A 21,546-nucleotide genomic window follows, 5' to 3' on the forward strand; every position below is an offset into this window, starting at 1 on the left:
GTCACACATTCAGCACCTAGTCAGTATCAATGTGAGAACTCAGCTATCCACTTTACAGACCTATAAACAGTTGCACTAGCCTGGAGAAGAAAGTAAGCAGATAGGAATGCCTTGGGAACTGACATACCATGAAACAGATAGTCTGATCCATTGTAAATGTGCAGGCATTCTTACAATGTAGAACTGATGGTTGAGGTAATGGTGGAATAGCACAAGTGACAATTTGAAGGAGTTAACGTATGGATATGCACTGGACTTATAGCTGAAAAAACTAACCAATAGCTGGACAGCATGCAAAGAAATGTATAAAAAGGTGCCTTATGATGGGATGGATATTCACTTCCAGGGCTAGAGGGCCTCTTCTTCATTGGCAAGCTTGGCTTTCAAATCACAGCAGCTGGCACTTCTAGAGATCAAAGGGTTGTTTTTGAATAAGACAAACTTTCTACTAGTATCCTTTGTTTAGCTGCTGGATGTGTACGGGAGCCAGTCTTCAGTTTTCAGTGTAAATGGCCGGCAATAATCAGTGTGAAGTTGAGAGGACAGCTTTGCAAACGGATTCACTGTCTATAGGAAGCAGGATGGTGGGTCACTGCAGCTGGACTGACATCTCAAGAGGTGCAGTATAAGCAGATGGATATGTTAATTGGGCGTGTTTCAAACCGACAAGCTGGTTAAGTTATTTAGTTCAAGGAAGCTTGCAGACCTGATGGATAATATCACTTAGTGTATCAAATGGCTGATGTGTTAATAAGTTGGAAGGTTTGTGTACTCACAGCATTAATTGTGGGTACCTAGGAACTCTGTTTCCAAGTAGCTTTTAGACCATTTGTATAAAAAGGGTGTCTGAGGAACTATCATATGCATGTGAAGTCACCCAAGTGGCAAAGCTACAGTATAAATGTAGGGAGCAGTTCAGGCTTTTTAGTAAAGGTTAAAGAACATCAAGAAGAACGACAGAAACACAGGGTGAACTACAATCTATTCCTCTGTCTTCGATTTCTGCAACAGACAATTCATTTGTCTGCACTGTTGTCTTTTTAGTTTATAGAAATTGGACCTGTGTTTTGGAAATCTATTGCTTTTTAGAAATGATTTCTAATTTAGTAGTATTTTATAAAATATAAACATTCTGTGAGCTTTAAATGTGATTTAAGAATGTTGTCTGGATTTAAACATGTATCACTGAAAATAAATACAGTGTGTTTTAAACTACTTTGTTCATTTGAAGTATCTTCTCCTTAGTGAGGAGGGGGGACACACTGCTTGAATAGTGGGCATTAGCAAATAAACTTGCCAAGGAGAATAAACAGGGAAGTAAACTAGTCTTTGAAGACTGGATTGTGGACAGTGAAGATTGCAGACCAAAAGCAAGGTTAAGTGTCTTTACACAAATGGAATTGGCTAATGAGACCTTCCCAAAGAATATATTTGATTTGTGTTGTAAGAGGACTAGGGGGTGACATGTTTTGGGTCCTGTTCTATAAGGGGACATGCTACTGCAGAAATAAGCTCATAGCTTGTCAAAAGAAGTACGAGAAATATCCTGAGTTCTTTTTCATTTCAATAACGTTATAAAGCACAAACATCATTCATAATATCATTCAGCATCAGCTGAGTATTGTCACCGAAAAAACAGACGTTGCAAGGGTGTTGAAATTTAAGAATGAAACAGATAGAAAACATTCTACAACAGGCTAGAATTCAGCTGAATTACTAATGCATAGATGGCACAGAATGTGCTTGAGTTTAATAGAATTATATTATAGACAACCCAACAGTCCAGGGGATTTAGACAGATTTAGACAGGGGATTTAGCAAGTTTGTAGACAGAGCGCAAACTGTTGCAAGAAACATAAGGTTATGATAGTAGGTGATGTTAACTTTCCATATATTGACTAGGACTTCCATACTTAAAAAGGCTGGATGGGAAAGAGTTTGTCAAACATGTTCAGGAAAGTTTCCTTAATCAGTACATAGAAGTCCCACTTGATGAGAGTAGATCTCCTTTTAGAGAACGAGACAGGGCAGGTGACAGAAGTTTGTGTAAGGGAAACACTTTGCATCTAGTGATCATAATGCCATTAGTATCAAGGTAATTATGGAAAAGGATAGGTCTGAACTGAGAATCTAAATTGGAGAAAGGACAATTTTGATGGTATCAGAAAGGATCTGGCAGGTGTGGATTTGGACAGGTTGTTTTCTGGCAAAAGAGTACTTGGTAAGTGGGAGATCTTCAAAAGTGAAATTTTGAGAGTACAGAGTTTGTATGTCCGTGTCAGAACAAAAGTAAGGATAACAGGTTTAGGGAACATTGGTTTTCAAGACATATTGAAGTCCTGGTTAAAAATAAAAAGGAGCTGCGTAGCAGGTATTGGCAGGCAGGAACAAATGAGGTATTTGAGGAGAATAAGAAATGAAAGACAATACTTAAAAAGGAAATCAGGAGATCTAAAGGAAGACATGAGATTGCCCTAGCAGACAAGATGAAGGAGAATCCTAAGGGGTTCTACAGAGATAGTAAAAGCAAAAGGATAGCAAGGGACAAAATTGGTCCTCTTTAAGATCAGAGTGGTAATAAATGCATGGAGCCAAATGAGATGGAGGAAATTTTAATTGGACTTTTTGCATCTGTATTTACTTGGGAGATGGACACAGATTGTAGCATCGAGATTATAGACTTTATACAGATTACCAAGGAAGAGGTGTTTGATATCTTGAGGCAAATTAGGGTGGATAAATCCCCAGGGTCTGACAAGATGTTCTCTCGGACTCTGCGGGAGGTGAGTCCAAAAATTGCCAATGCCCTAGCAGAGATATTTGAAACATCCTTAGCCACTGGTGAAGTTCCTGAGGATTGGAGGATAGCTAATGTTGTTCCGTTCTTTAAGAACGGCTCTAAGAGTAAGCCAGGAAATTATAGGCTAGTGAGTCTGACATCAGGAGTGGGAAAGTTATTGGAATGTATTCTAATGGACCAGATATATAAGCATTTGGATAGACAGGGACTGATTAAGGATAGTTAACATGGCTTTGTGTGTGGTAAGTCGTGCCTAACCAATCTTATAGAGTTTTTCAGGTTGACGAAGGCAAGGCTATGGATATTGTCTACGTGGACTTTGGCAATGCCTTTGACAAGGTCCCGCAAGAAGGTTCAGTTGGTGGCGTTGAAGATGAGGTAGTAAATTGGATTAGACATTAGCTTCGAGGAAGAAGACAGAGAGTGGTTGTAGATGGTTGCTTCTCTGACTGGAGGCCTGTGACTGTGACTAATGGTGCGCTGCAGTGTTCAGTGCTGGGCCCGTTGTTGTTTGTCATCTATATCAATGATCTGGATGATAATGTGGTAAACTGGATCAGCAAGTTTACAGATGACACCAAGACAGGGGGTGTATTGAACAGCGAGGAAGACTATCAAAGCTTGCAGCAGGATTTGGACTACCTAGAAAAACGGGCTGAAAAATGGCAATAGGAATTTAATGCAGATGAGTGTGAGATGCTGCACTTTGGGAGGACCAACCTGGGCAGGTCTTACATAGTGAGCGGTAGGGCACTGAACAGAGCGGTAGAACTGAGGTATCTGGAAACACAGCTCCACAATTCTTTGTAAGTGGTGTCAACAAATTATTCTATGTAGATAGGGTTGTAACGAAAGCTTTTGGCACACCGGCCTTCATAAATCAATGTACTGAGTACAGCAGCTGAGACGTCATGTTGAAATTGTATATGACGTTGGTGAAACCTAATTTTGAGTATTGTGTGCAGTTTTGGTCAACTACCTAGAGGAAAGATGTAAATAAGATTGAAAGAGAATAGAGAAAATTTACAAGGATGTCGTCAGGACTTGAAGACCTGAGTTATAGGGAAAGGTTGAATAGGTTAGGACCTTATTCCATAGAACATAGAAGGTTGAGAGGAGATTTGATAGAGGTATACAAAATTATGAGGGGTATAGGTAGGATAAATGCAAACATACTTTTTCTACTGAGGTTGGGTGGCACTACAATTAGAGGTTATGGGTTAAGGGTGAAAGCTTAACCATAACCTTGGTTATGGTTATGAGAAGGATGAGAAGACGGCAGCCTGACGCAGCGCGCAGCGGCCACTCCGGAGATCTGTTATCTGTCAAGTAGGGTGCCGTGCACAATCCTGATTTGATGGAGACAGATGTGAGAGCGCGAAGGAACATCTGGTTAAACTTCTGAAATGCCTGTCTCAATGCTACTGCTACTGTGTGATCCTGAATCTCGGGAGGAGAAGGCCCCAAGTCCTTGGCTTTGCTTGTTGCTTGGCTGCCGGGGCGGGTCGAAGCACTCGGCAGAGATGGTGCTCGGTGCTTGGTGTTGGAGGGCTGGTCGGAGGCTCGAAGTTTTCGGACGGACTCAGAGTCGGCTGTGGTCGGGTGCTTCCAGGGTGCTGCTTTGGCAAGTTTGCAGCGCTGGAGGTTCATGGCAGGGAGAGTTTCTCCCTTCTACCGTCTGCGTGAGATAATGGGGCCATGGGGACTTTGAGACTTTTTTTTTTACCATGCCCATGGTCTGCTCTTCATCAAATTACGGTATTGCTTTGCACTGTTGTAACTATATGTTATAATTATGTGGTTTTCGTCAGTTTTAGTCTTGGTCTGTCCTGTGTTTCTGTGATATCATGATATCATACTGGAGGAACATTGTATCATTTCTTAATGCATGCATTTCTAAATGACAATAAACGAGGACTGAGTGTCCTCATAATCTAAAAAAAAAAGATGAAATGTTTAAGGGGAGCATGAGGGGGAACCTCCTTACTGAGAAGGTGGTGAGAGTGTGGAACAAGCTGCCCGTGCCGGTGGTGGATATAGAGCTGAGTTCAATGTTTAAGAGAACTCTGGACAGGTACATGGATGTGAGGGGTGTGGAGGGCTATGGTCTGAGTGCAGGTCGATGGGATGGCAGGTTCATGGTTCGGCACAGACTAGATGGGACAAAGGGCCTGTTTCTGTGCTATAGTGCTCCATGACTCTATAAACAGTAGCAGACAGCGACAGTGGCAATTTTGACAACAAATATTTCAAACAACTTGATGGAGTTTACATGTCAGGATCACTCAGCATATTTGAAATATGAGGTAGAAAGTGTATCTTGCGAAAATGGCACCCAACAACTGTGTAAATGTATCTGCAGACTATTAGCACTGTTGTATTTACACATGCCTTCCAACTGGTTGGTGGAGGCTAAATCAGCAGCGTTGACAATGGTCAACTCTTAACTTGAGCCTAAATCCAAGTTGAAAAACATACACCACATATTTTTAGCACCTTCTATAGGAGCTGATCAATACCGAACAGAACCTTAATCACCATTATTGGATCCCAAGGAACTGGCTGGACTCACAGAGCTTTCCTGGGTCTTCCCATTGTACTGTACTCTGACAAAGGGATCCGAGGCTCCATTCAGATCCTTCCGGGCCAGGTCTCTGAAAAGAAGGACAAAAGTTGACTTGGACTTATGTAGTGTCTTTTGCATGTGCAGAACATTTTCAAAACAGTTTACAAACATGTTTTAGTGATTATCATCATAGCTGGAACCTTGAATGTATTTTAACTATTAAAGAATTACAAAATACACGTGGACTAAGATGTTAGCTGTCCTGTGCTATCACCAGTGGGATTTATCAGTTGATCGAATGTATTTTAACTATTAAATAATAAACACAATAGAAACAAATATAAAGTCATCTTAAAAAGCTTAAAATGTGAATAGTCTTAAATGATCATTGGCAACATTGATAAATGTGTGTCTTGCTCGCACAAGTCACAAAATTAAGTGCATAGTGAGTCCCTGATGTGGACCACACAACTGACTCAGGACTACTATGACAGAACTAAATTGCCCAGTGTACACTGAGAGGGCGAAAGGCCAACATGCATTTCTTCTATTGTGCTTCCACAATGTCCCGGGACATCTGAGGCATGGAGGAGTGTTCAGAATGCGGTGGAGAACTAGGATGGAGACGGATGGAGAAGTAATGGCTAAATAATCCAACTTCTCCATGTGATCCAGATTTTAAAATAATTCATTGCAATCTGATGTTGCAATAGCTGTGAAAGTTCCATGATGACAGTTCCGAATGATTTAGACCGCAAGGCCATAAGACACAGGAGCAGAATAAGGCCATTCGGCCCATTGAGAGTACTCTGCCATTCAATCATCCAATCCTTTTATTCACTATTCAGCTCCACGCCCCGGCCTTCTCCCCGTAACCTTCAATGCCGTGTCAAGCTCTGTCTTGGTACACCCAATGACCTGGCCTCCCCGGCTGCCTGTGGTAATAAATTCCACAAATTCACCACCCTCTGGCTAAAGAAGTTTCTTTGCATCTCTGTTTTAAATTACACACAACAGCACAGGGAATAAGCACAATGAGTCCACAGAGATGGATTACTCTAATCCCATCAGTCCCATTCACCCTCTCCATATTTCCCCAGACTTCTACAGCTCTCCCTCCCATGTCCACCAACTCCCATTCAATTCCTAATGTCTCATTGCATGACCACATGGTAACTTGCAGTAACAAGCACTTTGGGATGCAGGAGGAAACCAGGGCATCCAAAAGAAATCCACACAATTCCAGGGAGAACGTGCAAACTCCACGTGGATAGCAGTGAAGATCAGGACTGAATCTAGGCTGCTGGAGCTATGAGGAGTCAGTACTAATTCTTGCACCACCACTGACTGGAGACATCTTGCATCCTGACTCATAACCAGTGCTTGATGCAATTTTGCAAGAGATGGGATGATGGTTTTTTTTTTCCCATAATGACCAGCTCATTGTGATCCTGGCAGCAGAAGGAGCAGTGCAGCCCATTCTTCATATATTGTTTCAGAGGTACAGTTCACTAGCTTCAACAGTACCTCTTAAAAACAGTCAGGTATAGAAATGTCTTTCTGTCTGCATGTGAAACAGGGACACCTCTTTTTCCCTTATTAGGGAGAGAGAGAGCCTGTGGTATGTCGAATTACCGGGTGAATGAGTAGTCTTTGGGGTACTGCAAGTCTGCATCTTTATTGATGCCTTGCTACACGCTTGAGTGCTCGGGGGGGGGCGCCGATGCTTTTTTGCTGGTGGGGGGGTCATTGTTTTGCTGCTGCTTATGCGTGGGAGGAGAGAGTCGGCGGGGCTTTGGGGTTCTAACATTTAACTGTCATTCATTCTTTGGGGGCACTCCTCTGTTTTTGTGGACGTCTGCAAAGAAAAAGAATTTCAGGATGTATATTGTGTACATTTCTCTGACATTAAACGTGTCTATTGACCTATTGAGGAATCAGCCATTCCCAAAAAGTCTTATGCTGGGAAAGGGTTGTGGCTGGCTCCAGGGTTTGGAATTTACACCCTCCAGGGTGAAGAGGGAGGATTAGGGATCAGAACAGGTCAGCTACGGGAATCAGCCAACATCAGTTTTGGAGATGCAAGAAACTGAAGATGCTGGAATCTGGAGCAACAAGTAAAATGTTGGAGGAAGTCCAAATGAAAGAGCTCAGTCTGAGACATCAACTGCCCATTTACCACCACAAATTCTTCCTGACGCACTGGGTTCCTCCAGCAGCTTGGCTGCTGCTCCCGGTCATTCCTGCATTGGGAGGCTGGAAATAGTGGAGCTCCTCAGGGGCTGGTGAGGGAGCTTAAACTGTTTTAAGGTCCATGTTAGCAGGTTGGATAAAATCTTGTTGGCAGTGTGAACAGTGAGGAGGCTGCAGAGCTGATTCATGGAGATTTAGACAGATAAGTGAATGGGCAAGGACAGGGCTGGTGTAATATGATATGGAATCATGATTCATTCTAATTGGACAAAGAAAAACAGTGTAATTTTTAGATGGAAAGAGACAGGAACTCTTGATATTGAGTGGAACCTGGGTAGTCACAACAAGCAATTAGGAGTGCAACGTGTATGTTATCATTTATACAATGGGATTTGAATTTCAGAGTAGCAACATCTTACTGCAATTAAATATGTCCCTGGCCAGACCACACCTGGGAGCCTGAACAGATCTGATCTTCTTAGAAACAGAAGGGATTCTGCAGATGCTGGAAATCCAGAGCAACACACACAAAATGCTGGAGGAGCTCAGCAGTTCAGGCAACATCTTTGGAAGTGAATAAACAGTCGCCGTTTTGGGCTGAGACCCTTCATCAGGACGGAAAAGGAAAGGGGAAGATGTCAAAATAGTAAAAAGTGAGGGGAAGGGAAGGAGAACAAGATGAAAGGTGATAGATGAAGTCAGGTGGGTGGGGGAGGGCAGACGTAGTCAGAAGCTGGGAGGTGATAGGTAAAAAAAGGTAAAGGGCTGGAGAAGAAGGAATTTGATAGGAGAGGAGACTGGACTATGGGAGAAAGGGAAGCAGGGGGAAGTGATAGCCAGGTGAGGAGAAGAGGTAACAGGCCAGAATTGGGAATAGAAGAAGAGGGGAGGTGGAGGGAAAAATATAACTTACAGAAAGGAGAAATCAATGTTCTTGCCATCAGGTTGGAGGCTATCCAGCCAGAATATGAGGTGTTGCTGCTCCACCCTGAGAGTGGCCTCACTATGGCAGAAGAGGAGGCCGTGGACTGACTCTTAATGCTCCCAATGCAGCCTCTTCTACACTGGTGAAACCTGACTTAAATTGGGGGACCGCTTTGTTGAGCACCTCCACTCATCCACATAAAGCAGAATTTCCCAGTGGCCAACCATTTTATTTCCTATCCCATTCCTTTTCAGATATGTCGTTCCACGGACAACAATCTGAGCAATTTAGTTCTCAATACCTATCTCACTCAGCTGTCTTCATATTTGGTCTCCATCAGTGGCCTCAAGGAACAGCACCTCACATACATGTGTAAATAATGTACAAATAAACTTAAATAAATAGATTTAAATAAATGTATAAATTAGGTCAAATCCTATTCTACCGGTCATACTTCCAGAACATTCCCCTTTGTTGAGCTAAACAAGGCTGTCTGTTGATGCCTGGGCATCTTAGCCCAGAGTCAGTGCATTTGAAGTTGAAGTTTTTCCTGCTAAGGTACCTAGAAAGTCCTTTACACAACTCCCACAGAAACCAGGCTGTACACTACTATTAAAAATCGGTATATTCTCGGGTGGAGCATTTTTTCAATCAATTCTGCGTGTCTTAGCACCTCTTGAAAAATTTGGTTGTTGATTTTTTTGGTTGCTTTTTTTTCATTTTCTCTTTTTTTCTTTAGTGCAAGTGTCTCAAATGACATCATAATAGTACCGTGTCCAAAATATTTTCAAGCTCATTGAATTGGAAACAATAGATTTCTTATTAACTCTCAAAGCATCTGTGTTTTACTAATGCTGTTTCCCCTGATAATGTCTTCTTTATAGGCCCAATGCTCAGACTACTTTCTTTATGCTCCCTCAGATCTGTGATCTCCTGCAAGCACAAAGTCAGCCCCAAATGTATGCCTGGACTGTTTTTCCCAGTGGAGATCAGGATCAATGTCACTCCCAGTCTCCTGGCTTCAGGACCATCCCAGGCTGCAGTTGCCGATCCTGGCCTTGCCTCTCAGTTTGACGTGCACTGGGTAACATTAGGGAGGTCATTCAGACCTACCTACTCAGCAGGCAGGAATAGATGGTACAAACTTTAGCAAAGTGCAGGCATTCATGGACTCCTGTCCTTTCAGAGACCTCCCTGGTTACATCTGCATTAAAATACGCTGAAATAATGCAGATTGGCAAAAATCTATATTCTATTATTCTTTTAGGCATTGGTGGGATCTTCTGACTTAAAGGTAAGACTGCAGCTGAAACCTACTGAAGGTGCAATTTCCAAGAAAAGGTCTCAGCCTCAATGATGCATCTCTACAGTTAACTCTTCTCAGGCATCCTGTCAGGTAGAGGTATCGATTTTAACCGATATTTCGATGACAAACTCTGCCACCTTCATCAAGGATGATGCCTGGGCATGTCTAGTCTGGTGGTATTTATAACCCCGTCGTCGGTCCCTTCTGATTGGTTAGTTCTCGTCCAATCAGGTTTCCACTGTTCCAGCTTGTTTACAATCAAATTCCGGTTCTTACTGAGAGTGAGACCTTCATCATTGTTAAAATTCTTTTCCACTATTTTTATTTCAATGGCTTCCTTCACCAGGTAGTCCCAAAAGCTGAGGCATAGTAGTTTTGTGCCGTCGAATTCAATTCTGTGGCCATTGCAAATGCAATGTTCTTCAACCGCCGATTTCTCCAGGTAACCCAAACAGATACACCTTCTGTGCTCCTTGAAGCCAATTTCCTCCACTCATCCCACATGGCCAATAAACGCTGCTCCATATTCCCAGGGAATCCTGTAAACGTCAGCCATTCTGAGTCCCAGGTCATCTTTGACCCGCATAAGCTGCAATTTGAGCTTCCTTAGGGATTATGGATAGTATTAATCCAATATTTTTTCAGGATCCTGGCAATCCTTCCAGAAACCATGGACGTATCGGGAAGACAGACGGAAATGACAGATCCCTCCTCGTTGTTAGGTTTCCTGTTTTATTTCTGTCGGCCCTTTTAAGGGCCTGATTGGTTTCCTTCACTTTGTAGCCATTCTGCAGGAAAGCTGTGGTAATCGTCTTATTTCCTTTTGGAGATTCTCCAGGTCCAAAATAGCTTTCACACAGTTAATCAAAGTACAAAGGACCACTCTAAGTTGGGAGGCGTGATTGGCTGTTATTGTTGAGGTATAAGTCCGTGTGAGTGGGTAAATAGAGGAAGTACGTTACTGTAAACGTGTGTTCAAAAAGGTGAATGGCACCCTTATCAAACCTTGATCGCCAAAGGACCAAACCGTCCTGAATAGGAACATTACAAAAGGACAGTGACTGGCCCTCCAGGCACTATGGCGAAACCCAGCCATTGTGATTTTACCAGCGGACAAAGGAAGTGCGATGATCCTGATGTCCTCGAAGGAATACCACAGTAAAGTCCAACAGATTCTGGACCATCCCGCCCACAGAGCTCTACACAGGATCCCACCGATTCGATCGTGAGGATGACCTCTGTTTGACTGAAGAAATCCAGGCTGCCAGCAGACATGTGCAAGGCACTTCTGCATCAGGCGGCAATACCACCAAGACTCTACGGGCTCCCTAAGATACACAAGGAGCGTTCCCCCTGGGGCCTATCATCAGTGGGATAGATTCTCCAAGCTACTACCTCGCTAAGCTTTCAACAGCCATACTGTCTCCCTTTATTAGGGGCTGTGAGCATCACACTACAAATTTGACCGTCTTTGAAAAAGCAATAACCAGCTATTTAGAAAAGCATATAATTCAGACAACGGTAGTAGAATAATTTCAAGCGGGTTCTGGTGACGTCATTGTTCAGAATGGCAGTTTAAATCAACAGCTCCTCCAGGAAAAACAGATATTTTGCCCCGTTTATGCATCAAACTTAAGATCTTTTGGCAAGAATGGGGAGAAAGAATGGAGATAAAAAAAGCACCACTGCGGAGCCTATGGAAGAGAGGTACAGTGTACTGCTCTCCTACACTTGCGTGTGGCGGCGAGACTGACGCTGGGCCTCGTGCAGACGAAGTGGCAAATATGATGAAAATTCTGGAAGAGATGAGGGAAGTCCATAAAGATATAAAACGACAACTCAATGATATAAAGTCAGAGCTCGCCAATGTCAATCAGGAAATAGTTGTGGCAGAGACTCGAATTGAGAAGGTGGAAGACCGTGTGCAAAACGTGGAACAGATACTAAGTAAGACGATAAAAATATTAAATCAACAGGAAAGGAAATTCGTTGACCAGGAGGGAAGATCATGACGGAAAAATATCAGGATTTATAATGTTCCTGAAGGAGCAGAGGGAGTGTCGATGATGGACTTTGTAGACAAGCTGCTGTGGGAAGTGCTAGAGATTTCACCGAATATGGAGATGGAAATAGAAAGGGCGCACCGTTCATTCGCCCAGCGGCTTGCCGGAGACAGACAAAGTAAACCACGATCCATTGCACTTAAATTTCTCCGATTCAAGTGCAAAGCGGAGATTCTACGAAGGGCCTGGGGTAAGAAGAGGGTTTTTCGGAACGGGGAGTTAATATACTTCGATCATGATTACCCCCCGGTGGTCCTACAGAAACGAAAGGAGTATTCCAGAGCGAAACGAATATTAAAGGAAGAAAAGATTAAATTTCAAACCCCGTACCCTGCTAAACTGAGAGCATTTTACCAAGAGGTGACTACAGCCACGAAGAACTGAGGACTGTCCATTAGCGTGGTCAAACCAAGGGAAAGTCTGGCTGAGCAGTTGTCCCGAACTGCTTGGGAAATAGTAAGAGAACTGCGAAAGCAGGGAATAGGAATAGGACGAGAGAAGGATATTAGGAAGAGACTATGAGTTCTCCGAAGACAACCCTCACCTCCTCCAGAAGAGCCATAAGGTTTGACTAACATTAAAAGTGCTGATAAACTAAACGGAAGCAAAAATAGACGGTGATATACCTATCTTGAGAAATACGTGTTATAATATGGTTTCTATATTAGTCAATTTTTTAAAAATTCATTTATTCATTCCTTTTCCCCCACCTAAATGAGAATATATACATGGGATGAATACACAGGGAAATCATTTCTGTGTAACTGACATAGTTTTTTTAACTTACTTCTACAGGTACTGCAACGGGGGCCCTCAACTCACAGGTAGGGGGGACTATCCCCCACAGCTAGACTTTTCTTCTCGCCCAACCCAGGGTCATCTAGAGACCCCAACCTTGGAACCACACCTTCATTACCTTTTTTTTATTATTCACGTTTCTTGGCTCTTATTTGTTCAGGGAGTAGATCGATTAAGCTATATTATGTAAATTTCAATGATATACTAACAGATAAATACACATGGCTAAGGAAAAAGTAAAGTTCATTTCTTTTAATGTCAATGGGCTGTTGAATCCAGTCAAGCGCAGTAAAATTCTAACAAAATGAAAAAAGAACAAGCCCATGTAGTTTATCTACAGGAAACTCACTTAAGTGATAATGAGCATGAAAAATTAAAGAGAATGGGCTTCACTAATTTGTTTTTCTCATATAAATCAGGACATAGAAGAGGAGTTGCTATTCTCATCTCAAGTAAGCTAAATTTTGAAAAAGTGTTTGAAATGGGAGATAAGGAAGGCAGATATATTTTGATAAGGGGGAATATAGATGGAAATCCAGTTACTTTATTGAATATATATGAACCCTCAGGAAGTGATATTAGTTTCTTCCAGAAAATTACTAATATTATGGTAATAGAAACAGAAGGTCTCTTGATATGTGGGGGAGACTTAAATTTACAATTACAACAAAAGCTAGACTCTTCCAATAGGAAAACTTATGAAACAAGGTCCTTACATAAGAAAGTTAACACACTTTTTGAGGATGTTGGACTAATTGATACATGGAGGGACCTTTTCCCCGACAGAAGGGATTACACTCATTATTCTGCCCCCGCCGCCCCATTCCGTACATACAAGAATAGACTATTTTATAACATTTGGAAAAGATAAGAGACAAAATAATCACCTGTGGAATTGGGACAATAGATGTAAGTGACCATGCACCTATATATTTATCTGTTGATTTTGACCTACAACCAAAGAATACTATTTGGAAACTAAATTCAAGTCTACTCAGTGATCCCCATTTTAAGGAACAAATTAAAAAAGAAATTGTCTTTACTTAGATAATGATAATGGAGAGGTTTCACCTCCCATTCTATGCGATACTCTGAAGGCTGTCTTAAGAGGGAAAATTATAGCGATATCTTCATATAAGAGAAAAATAAGGAATAGAACATTAGAGGAATTACAAAATAAGCTGAAGGAACTAGAAAAAAAAACACAAATTGAGTTTGGCACAGGATAAACTAGAGGACATTTAAAAAATTAGGAATGAAATTAATAGTTTGGCTACACAAGAAATTAGAAAAAATTTAATGTTTCTGAAACAGAGACACTACAAAAGTGGATCTAAATCTATGAAAATACTGGCGTGGAATCTGAAAAAAAAGATAGCAGAAAATACAATTCATAGAATTAGGGATCCAAGAACAAAAGTGATAAAAAATAAGCTAAGTGAAATTCATGAAGCTTTTGAAATGTTTTACAAAACTCTATATTCCAAAGTTACAGGGGGAAACTTAACCCAAATTGACACCTTCCTGAATTCTTTAGAGTTACCCACTTTAAGCAAAGAACAAAATAGAAAGGTGACTGCTGACATAACTGAAGCTGAACTAAAAACTGCAATTAGTAGGCTTAAATTAAGCAAGTCACCAGGATCAGATGGATATACGGCAGAGTGGTATAAAGAGTTTAGAAGTGAGTTAATCCCTGTTTTACTCCCCACACTGAACTGGGCCCTGAGAAAGGCACAAACGCCACCCAGCTGGAAGGAGGCGATAATCTCAGCTATACCGAAAGAAGGCAAGGATAAAATGGAATGTGGGTCATTTAGACCAATATCTGTGCTTAATGTGGATTATAGAATATTTACCTCCATCATGGCCAAACGATTAGAAGAGTTTCTACCCACACTGATACATAATGATCAGACAGGTTTCATACAACAATGCCAAACACAAGACAATATACGAAGGACACTTCACATTATGGATAATATAAAAAAATGAAATTGAAGCGATAGAGAAAAGCGTGGACGCTGAAAAGGCATTTGATTTGGTTAATTGGAATTCTCTCTATAGAGTTTTACATAGACTTGGTCTACATGACACAATTATTAAAACTATACAGGCACTATACGACAATCCTACTGCCAGGATTAAAATCAATGGATATTTATCTAATAGTTTTACCCTAGAAAGGGGCAAGAGACAGGGTTGTGCATGGTCACCGCTACTCTTTGCATTATATCTGGAACCAGAAGTTCAATACATCAGACAAAATGAAGATATCAGGGGAATTACTATTAAAGGGACAGAGCATAAATTGGCCTGTTAAGTAGATGACATTTTGATCTATCTAGGGCAACCAACAGACTCTTTACCTAAATTGATGCAATCCTTTGAACAATATGGCCAATTATCAGGATACAAGATCAACATAGATAAAACCCAACTACTTTCATATAACTATAGTCCACCAAGAGAAATTGAAAGTATATATACTTGGGCATGGCAAACAGATTCCGTCAAATATTTGGGCATCATTACGCCAAAAGATTTGGCAAAATTATCAGAATGCAATTATCAGCCAATATATAAAAAACTTAAGGAAGATATAACCTAATCCCTTTTCTTGGTCTCAGTTCAAGGATTGAATCTGTTAAAATGAATATACTGCCCAGATTACTACATCTCTTTCAGACCCTACCAACAGAGATTAACCAAAATCAATTCAATGAATGGAACAAGATGCTATCAAGAAATATATGGCAAGGTAAAAGGCCTAGGGTTGGTCTCAAAACTTTGCAATTAGCCAAGGAAAATGGGGGGGGGGATGGGGCCTACCTTTTCTTAGAGATTACTATTTTGCAGCACAGTTGAGAGCTGTGAATTGCTGGTGCAACCCATCATATGATGCTCAATGGAAAAACACTGAGGAGAGGATACTTCCCATCCCCATACAGGCAATTTTAGCTGATAACAAACTGCAAAGTTACATAAGTAATATTGACAACCCGTGGGTGAAATGGACTCTTAAAATATGGAAAACTATTATAAAGGAATATAAACTGGAGAGAGACATTGCAATTCTTAAATGGTGTGCATATGACTCGGATTTTAAGCCGAATAAACTGGATGCTAGATTTAAGGACTGGACAGCTAAAGGAATAACAGCTATTTGCAATATAATGAAAGAAGGAACACTGTTCAGTTTTGAAATGCTCAAACAGAAACACTTGTTAGAAAAACAAGACTTTTACTGGTATTTACAGATGTGACAGTATGTTAATAAGATGGTTAAAAATGTAACCAAGGCAAGTGCATATCTGATAGAGCTGTTTAGAAAAGCATATAATTCAGACAATGGTAATAAGATCATTTCAAGCGTGTATAAGGGTTTGTCAAATCTTAAAACACATTCAACTTCATACATTAAAACAAGATGGGAGAAGGAAGGAGGGATAATAATATCTGAGGAAGACTGGACAGTAATATGGAGGTATCAATGGAAGTGTACCAGTTCACAGAAATAGAGGGAATTCGGGTAGAAAAACTTGATAAGAAATTTTATTACACCCTCTCAGAAATCCCATTATGATAACAACCCCACTGTTTGCTGGAGAAATTGTGGAAATCAAAATACAAACCATTATCATATTTTCTGGGAATGCCCCGTTATCAAAGACTATTGGAGTGGGACACACAATACCTTACAAGACATCTTTAAATGTGAAATACTTTTAGAGAGCGAGACCATATATTTTGGGTATATACCTCAAGAATGGTTGAAAAGAGATAAATATTTAATGAATGTACTGCTGGTAAAAAGACCCTTACCAGGAAATGGTTATCACAGGAGAGCCCAACTCTAAGTGTATGGATGGAAATTACAATGGACATTTACAAAATTGAGAAGATAACAGATTCTGTTAATCATGTTGGAACAATTTGATTCATACTGGGAAAAATGGTTTAACTACATAACACCTCATAGGCCTGATTTTATTCTCACAGGTCAATGAATATGTTGTAAACAAAAAGATCACTCCTACTTTGTACATAGTTTTCTCCTTTTGATTGTTCTTTCTTCTCTCCCCTTTCTATAAGTGTATACCTCAGATAAATATTATGTGGAGATTTGTGACAAATGTGACTATATGATATATGTGTACAGCATCTGAAATATATCTTATGGAAAGTTTTGTTTGATGATGAACTTCAATAAAAAATAAATTACAAAAAAAAAGAAAAAGCAATAACCAACATCCAGCTGACCCTGAAGGACACAAGGGTCAGTTTTGACATGGTATCCATGTTCAAGAGTTCCCATTAAGGACAGCTTGGTCCTCCTGCGATCAAGGTTTGATAAGAGTACTGTTGGCCTTTTTGAACATACATTTACGTCAATGTACTTCCTCTATAAGGGGAACTCCTATGAACACACAGATGGAGTGGCCGTGGGATCACCCTTGTTGCCAACTACTGCTAATTTCTGCATGGAGGACTTTGAGGAGGGGGCTCTGAGTTCATCGCCCTTACACCCGAAATGCTTCTTCAGATACGTCAATGACACCTTCATAGCGTGGCCTCATGGACTCCAGGTACTCCATCAGTTCCATGACAATCTGAACAGTATACATCCCAACATTCAATTTATGATGGAGATGGAGAAGAATGGTTCCCTCCCGTTCCTAGACATTCTAATATGACGGAATCTGGACGGTAGACTCGGACATGGCATCTATCGGAAACCCACTAACATGGACATATACCTCAACAATAACAGCCACCATCACGCCTCCCAAACTGGAGCGGTTTTTTCTACTTTGATTAACGTGTGAAAGCAAATTAGGATCCAGAGAGTCTCCACAAAGAAGTAGGACAATTATGCATAACGTTCCTACGGAATAGCTACAAGGTGAAGGAAACCAATTGAGCTTTAAAAGGGCTGATGGAAAAACCAGAAAACCTAACAGTAAGGAGGAACCTGCTACTACTGCCTGTCTTCCTTACATTTCCAAAGTTTCAGGAAGGATAGCCAGGATCCTGAAGAAATACTGGATTAATACCATCCACAAACCCGTAAGGAAGCTCAAGTCACAGCTTATGTGGGTCAAAGGTGACCTGGGACTCAGATCAGCTGGCGCTTACAGGATTCCCTGTGAATACAGAGCAGCGTATATCAGCCAAATGGGACGCACAGTGGAAACCCTCATTAAGGAGCACAGGAGGTGGAACCGTTTGGGGTACCTGGAGAAATCAGTGGTAGCAGGACATTGTATTAGCAACGGCCACAGGATTGACTTCAACGGCACAAAACTAATGTGCCGCACCAATAGTTTTTGGGACCGGCTGGTAAGGGAAGCCATTGAAATAAAACTAGAGGAAAAGAACTTTAACAAAGATGAAGGTCTCGCTCTAAATTAGAACTGGAATTCAATTGCAAACAAGGAGGGACAGTGAAAACCTGATTGGATGAGGACCAACCAGTCAGGAGGGACTGATGACGGGGGTTAAAAATACCACCAGACCAGACATGCCCAGACATCATCCCTGAGGAAGATGCCAGAGTTTGTCATCGAAACGTCGGTTAAAATCAATATCTGGAAGCCCGAAAAGAGTTTATTTGTCATATACGCCGGGAAAGCACTAGATCTCTACAGTTATTCTTTTCTGTCTTTCATTGCAACGCTGAGCAGAGTAGGTAATGGAAGGGCAGCATCCTTGCATTGGCAGCTTCTGGGAATACTTCCTTTTCCTTCTCAGCGCAGCAACTCTACAAGGTCCACTTTCCTGAGATCAGACTTTTCTCGGATTCTGACTGATGAGTAAGTTTGGCAGACGCCATGAAATCTTAAGCCTTTGGGAAAAGAGTATATCCACCAGGCACCATGGGCACTGTTGCTATATGCCGTGTCAGGGCACCAGGCAGCTGTTTAGTCCTTGCTCTGACGCTCCCACTGCTCTATCCTACTGCGCATCTTTCACCAACAACTGCCTGCCTTCGGTGTTCTATTTGTCTCTGCAGATGTTAATTTATTCAATCAGTCCCTCACTTCCTCATTCATCCTTCTGAAGATGTTCATTAGCTCCAGTTCTGTTGTTTCCCTGTTGTACTGCTCTCATCCTCAGTGTATTTGCATTGCATCATTGAGTAGGTAAGGAACTAGAGTTGGGCTTGCTTGCAAGCTTACTTTTGGGAACTGCATCTCTCGTTGCTCAGTACTGCAGCTTAACATAGAACAGTGTAATGTGCTGTAAGGTTTCACTGCCAATGTAATGGCCTCTCTGTAATGTTTCACTGCTAATGTAATGGTTTCTCTGTAGCAGCAATGTTTGGGTTATGACTAGAGATAACGGGGGCTTTGGAATGTGCGCTGTACAATGAGAGGTATGTTGTTTCTTTCTTATGGGGCTGAGAGAAGGGATTCGTGGCCTTTTGTCGGCGAGAGATGAAGAGAGAAGACACGAATGGAGAGAGTTGGTAGACTGCTGGACAGAGGGAATGTGGAGCGAGGGTCTGAGGGTCAGCTACACTTGGAGGAGGTCGATGGGGAACGAATGGACAGAAACATGAGCTCCAACGTGCACATTAGACTGTTTAATTAAAATGGGCCCTTTTTCTTTTTATTTTCTTTACAAACCATTTAGTCAGATTAAGATTTATAAAGTTCAATCATTTAATTGCATACGGTGTACTGTCTGATATTTTGCCATTCGGATTTGTAACTGGGCAACTATCACGCAGCATCCACACAAGTGAGATTTCTCAGTTTGGCTGGGCCAGAGGCTGTCTTCCCCTAGACAAATGCATGCTGGCCGAACCTCAGGGTTACACCAGTTTCTCGAAATATGATTTTTGACAGTCAGGTAGGATTACCAGTTTGTGATCTGGTGCTCAGACTGCACTTGATGAATTACTCTATTGCAGGGCAGGAATGCAAAAACCCAACTAGCTCAGCAATGTTGTAAAAGGATGGTCCGCCTTTATCTGATCTGAGCTGTACGTTGCTCTGACCAACACCACGTAGTTTGATTCTGAAACCTCTGAGGTGTGTCAGAGAGCCAGTCAAGTGTCCAACAATTACTTCAGGAGACACAACAGTTCTCAGGGCTAACTATGGAGCAATAAAAGCATTCTATCCTGAGGGCAAAAAAAACCAACTTAGTTATTGCTTCATTGTAAAAAATCAGTGTCTTTCTAGTGAGACAAGGGACTACTTCGAACAGCAGTTCCTATGGATACAGTCACTTTTTAAACCATCATCAGATGCTGAGTGGAATTGCAGTCAGTAATAATTGTGGATATAGATAGTTTCTCACATGGGATGATTGTATAACGAGTGGTTGTTATTGTTGGCAGAGAATACTTCAATTCTATTGTACCCTTTCAATTAAAAGCTAGACCATAAGACACTAGACATCGGAGCAGAGTTAGGCCATTTGGCCCATCGGGTTGGCATCGCTGTTTAATTATGGTTGATCCATTTCCCTCTTAACTCTATTCGCCTGCCCTCTCCGCACTACCTTTCACACCCTGACTAATCATCAACCTCCACAGCCACCTGTGGCAATGAACTCCACCCTCGTCTCTGTCATAAACGGACGTCCCTCAGTTCTGAAGTTGTGCCCTCCAGTCATACTCTCCCACTATTGGAAACACCATTTAGGCTTTCAACTTTTGGCAGGTTTCAGTGAGGTCTCCCCACCCCCCCACCATTCTTATAAATTGCAGCACACACAGGCCCAGAGCCATCAAATGATAAACCTTTCATTCTTGAAATCATTTTCGTGAACTTCCTTTGAACCTTCTCCAATGTCAACCCATCCTTTCTTAGAAAGGGGGTCCAAAAATGATCAGAGTATTCCAAGTGAGGCCTCACCAGTGCCTTAAAAACCTCAGCATTACATCCTTTTATTTATATTCCAGTTCTCTTGAAATGAATGCTAACATTACATTTGCCATCCTCACCACTGACTTAACCAGCAATTTTACCTTAAGGGAATGCTGCATGAGGACTCCCATGTCTCTTTGCATCTTGGATGTTTTAATTTTCTCCTGGTTTAGAAAATAATACACACTTTTATTCTTTCTACCAAAGTGCATGATCAAATGCTTCCCAACATTGTATTCCATCTGCAGTAACCCAGACAAAATGCTGGAGGAACTCAGCAGGTCAGGCAGCACCGATGGAAATGAATAGACAGTCAATGTTTTGGGCCCAGACCCTTCTTCAGGACTGAGAAGGAAGGAGGAAGATGCTAGAATAAAAAAGTTGAGGGGAGGGGAAGGAGGCTACCTGGAAGGTGATAGCTGAAGCCAGGTGGGAGGGAAAGGTAAAGGGCTGGAGAAGAAGGAATCTGATAGTGGAGGACAGTGAATAAAAGGAGGAGTGGACCGAGGGGGAAGTAATAGGCAGTTGAGAAGAGGTAGAAAGTCACTTTTTTTGCCCATGCTCCTAATCTATCTAAGTCCTTCTGCAGCCTCATCACTTCCTCAACACTAACTTGCCCCTCTACCTATCTTTGTACCATCTGCAAACTTGGGCACAAAAAAATCAATTCTGTCAGCCAAATTGTTGACATATAATGTGAAAAAAGGGGCCTCAACACTGACCCTGTGGAACACCACCATCACTGGTAGCCAATCAGAAAAGACTACCTTTCTTTCCACCCTTTGCCTCCTGCCAATCAGCCAACGCTCTATCCATGCTATTATCTTTCCTGTAATACCATGGACTCTTATCTTGCTAAGCAGTCTCATGTGCGGCACCCTGTCAAAGGGTTTCTGAAAATACAAGTACACGACATCCATCGATTCTCCTTCGTGTATCCTTCCTGTTATTTCCTCAAAGAATTCCAAAATTTTCCCATGTTGACTTTAGCCTATTTTACCACGTGCCTCCG

The 21,546-nt window shown here is 41.6% G+C and overlaps 1 protein-coding gene across 1 annotated transcript in view; it reads right to left on the bottom strand.

The window, feature by feature from the left end:
- rasa4 (RAS p21 protein activator 4) overlaps positions 1 to 21,546 on the bottom strand; it is a 283,641-nt gene that overhangs the window by 104,980 nt on the left and 157,115 nt on the right. Inside the window, exon 6 of the mRNA XM_063031375.1 lies at positions 5,373 to 5,454. Within this exon, the coding sequence (XP_062887445.1) occupies positions 5,373 to 5,454 (82 nt within the window). The remainder of the gene's footprint in view (positions 1 to 5,372; positions 5,455 to 21,546) is intronic.

This window comes from Mobula hypostoma, chromosome 23, assembly GCF_963921235.1.
Source record: "Mobula hypostoma chromosome 23, sMobHyp1.1, whole genome shotgun sequence".
Classification (NCBI taxonomy): Eukaryota; Metazoa; Chordata; class Chondrichthyes; order Myliobatiformes; family Myliobatidae; genus Mobula; species Mobula hypostoma.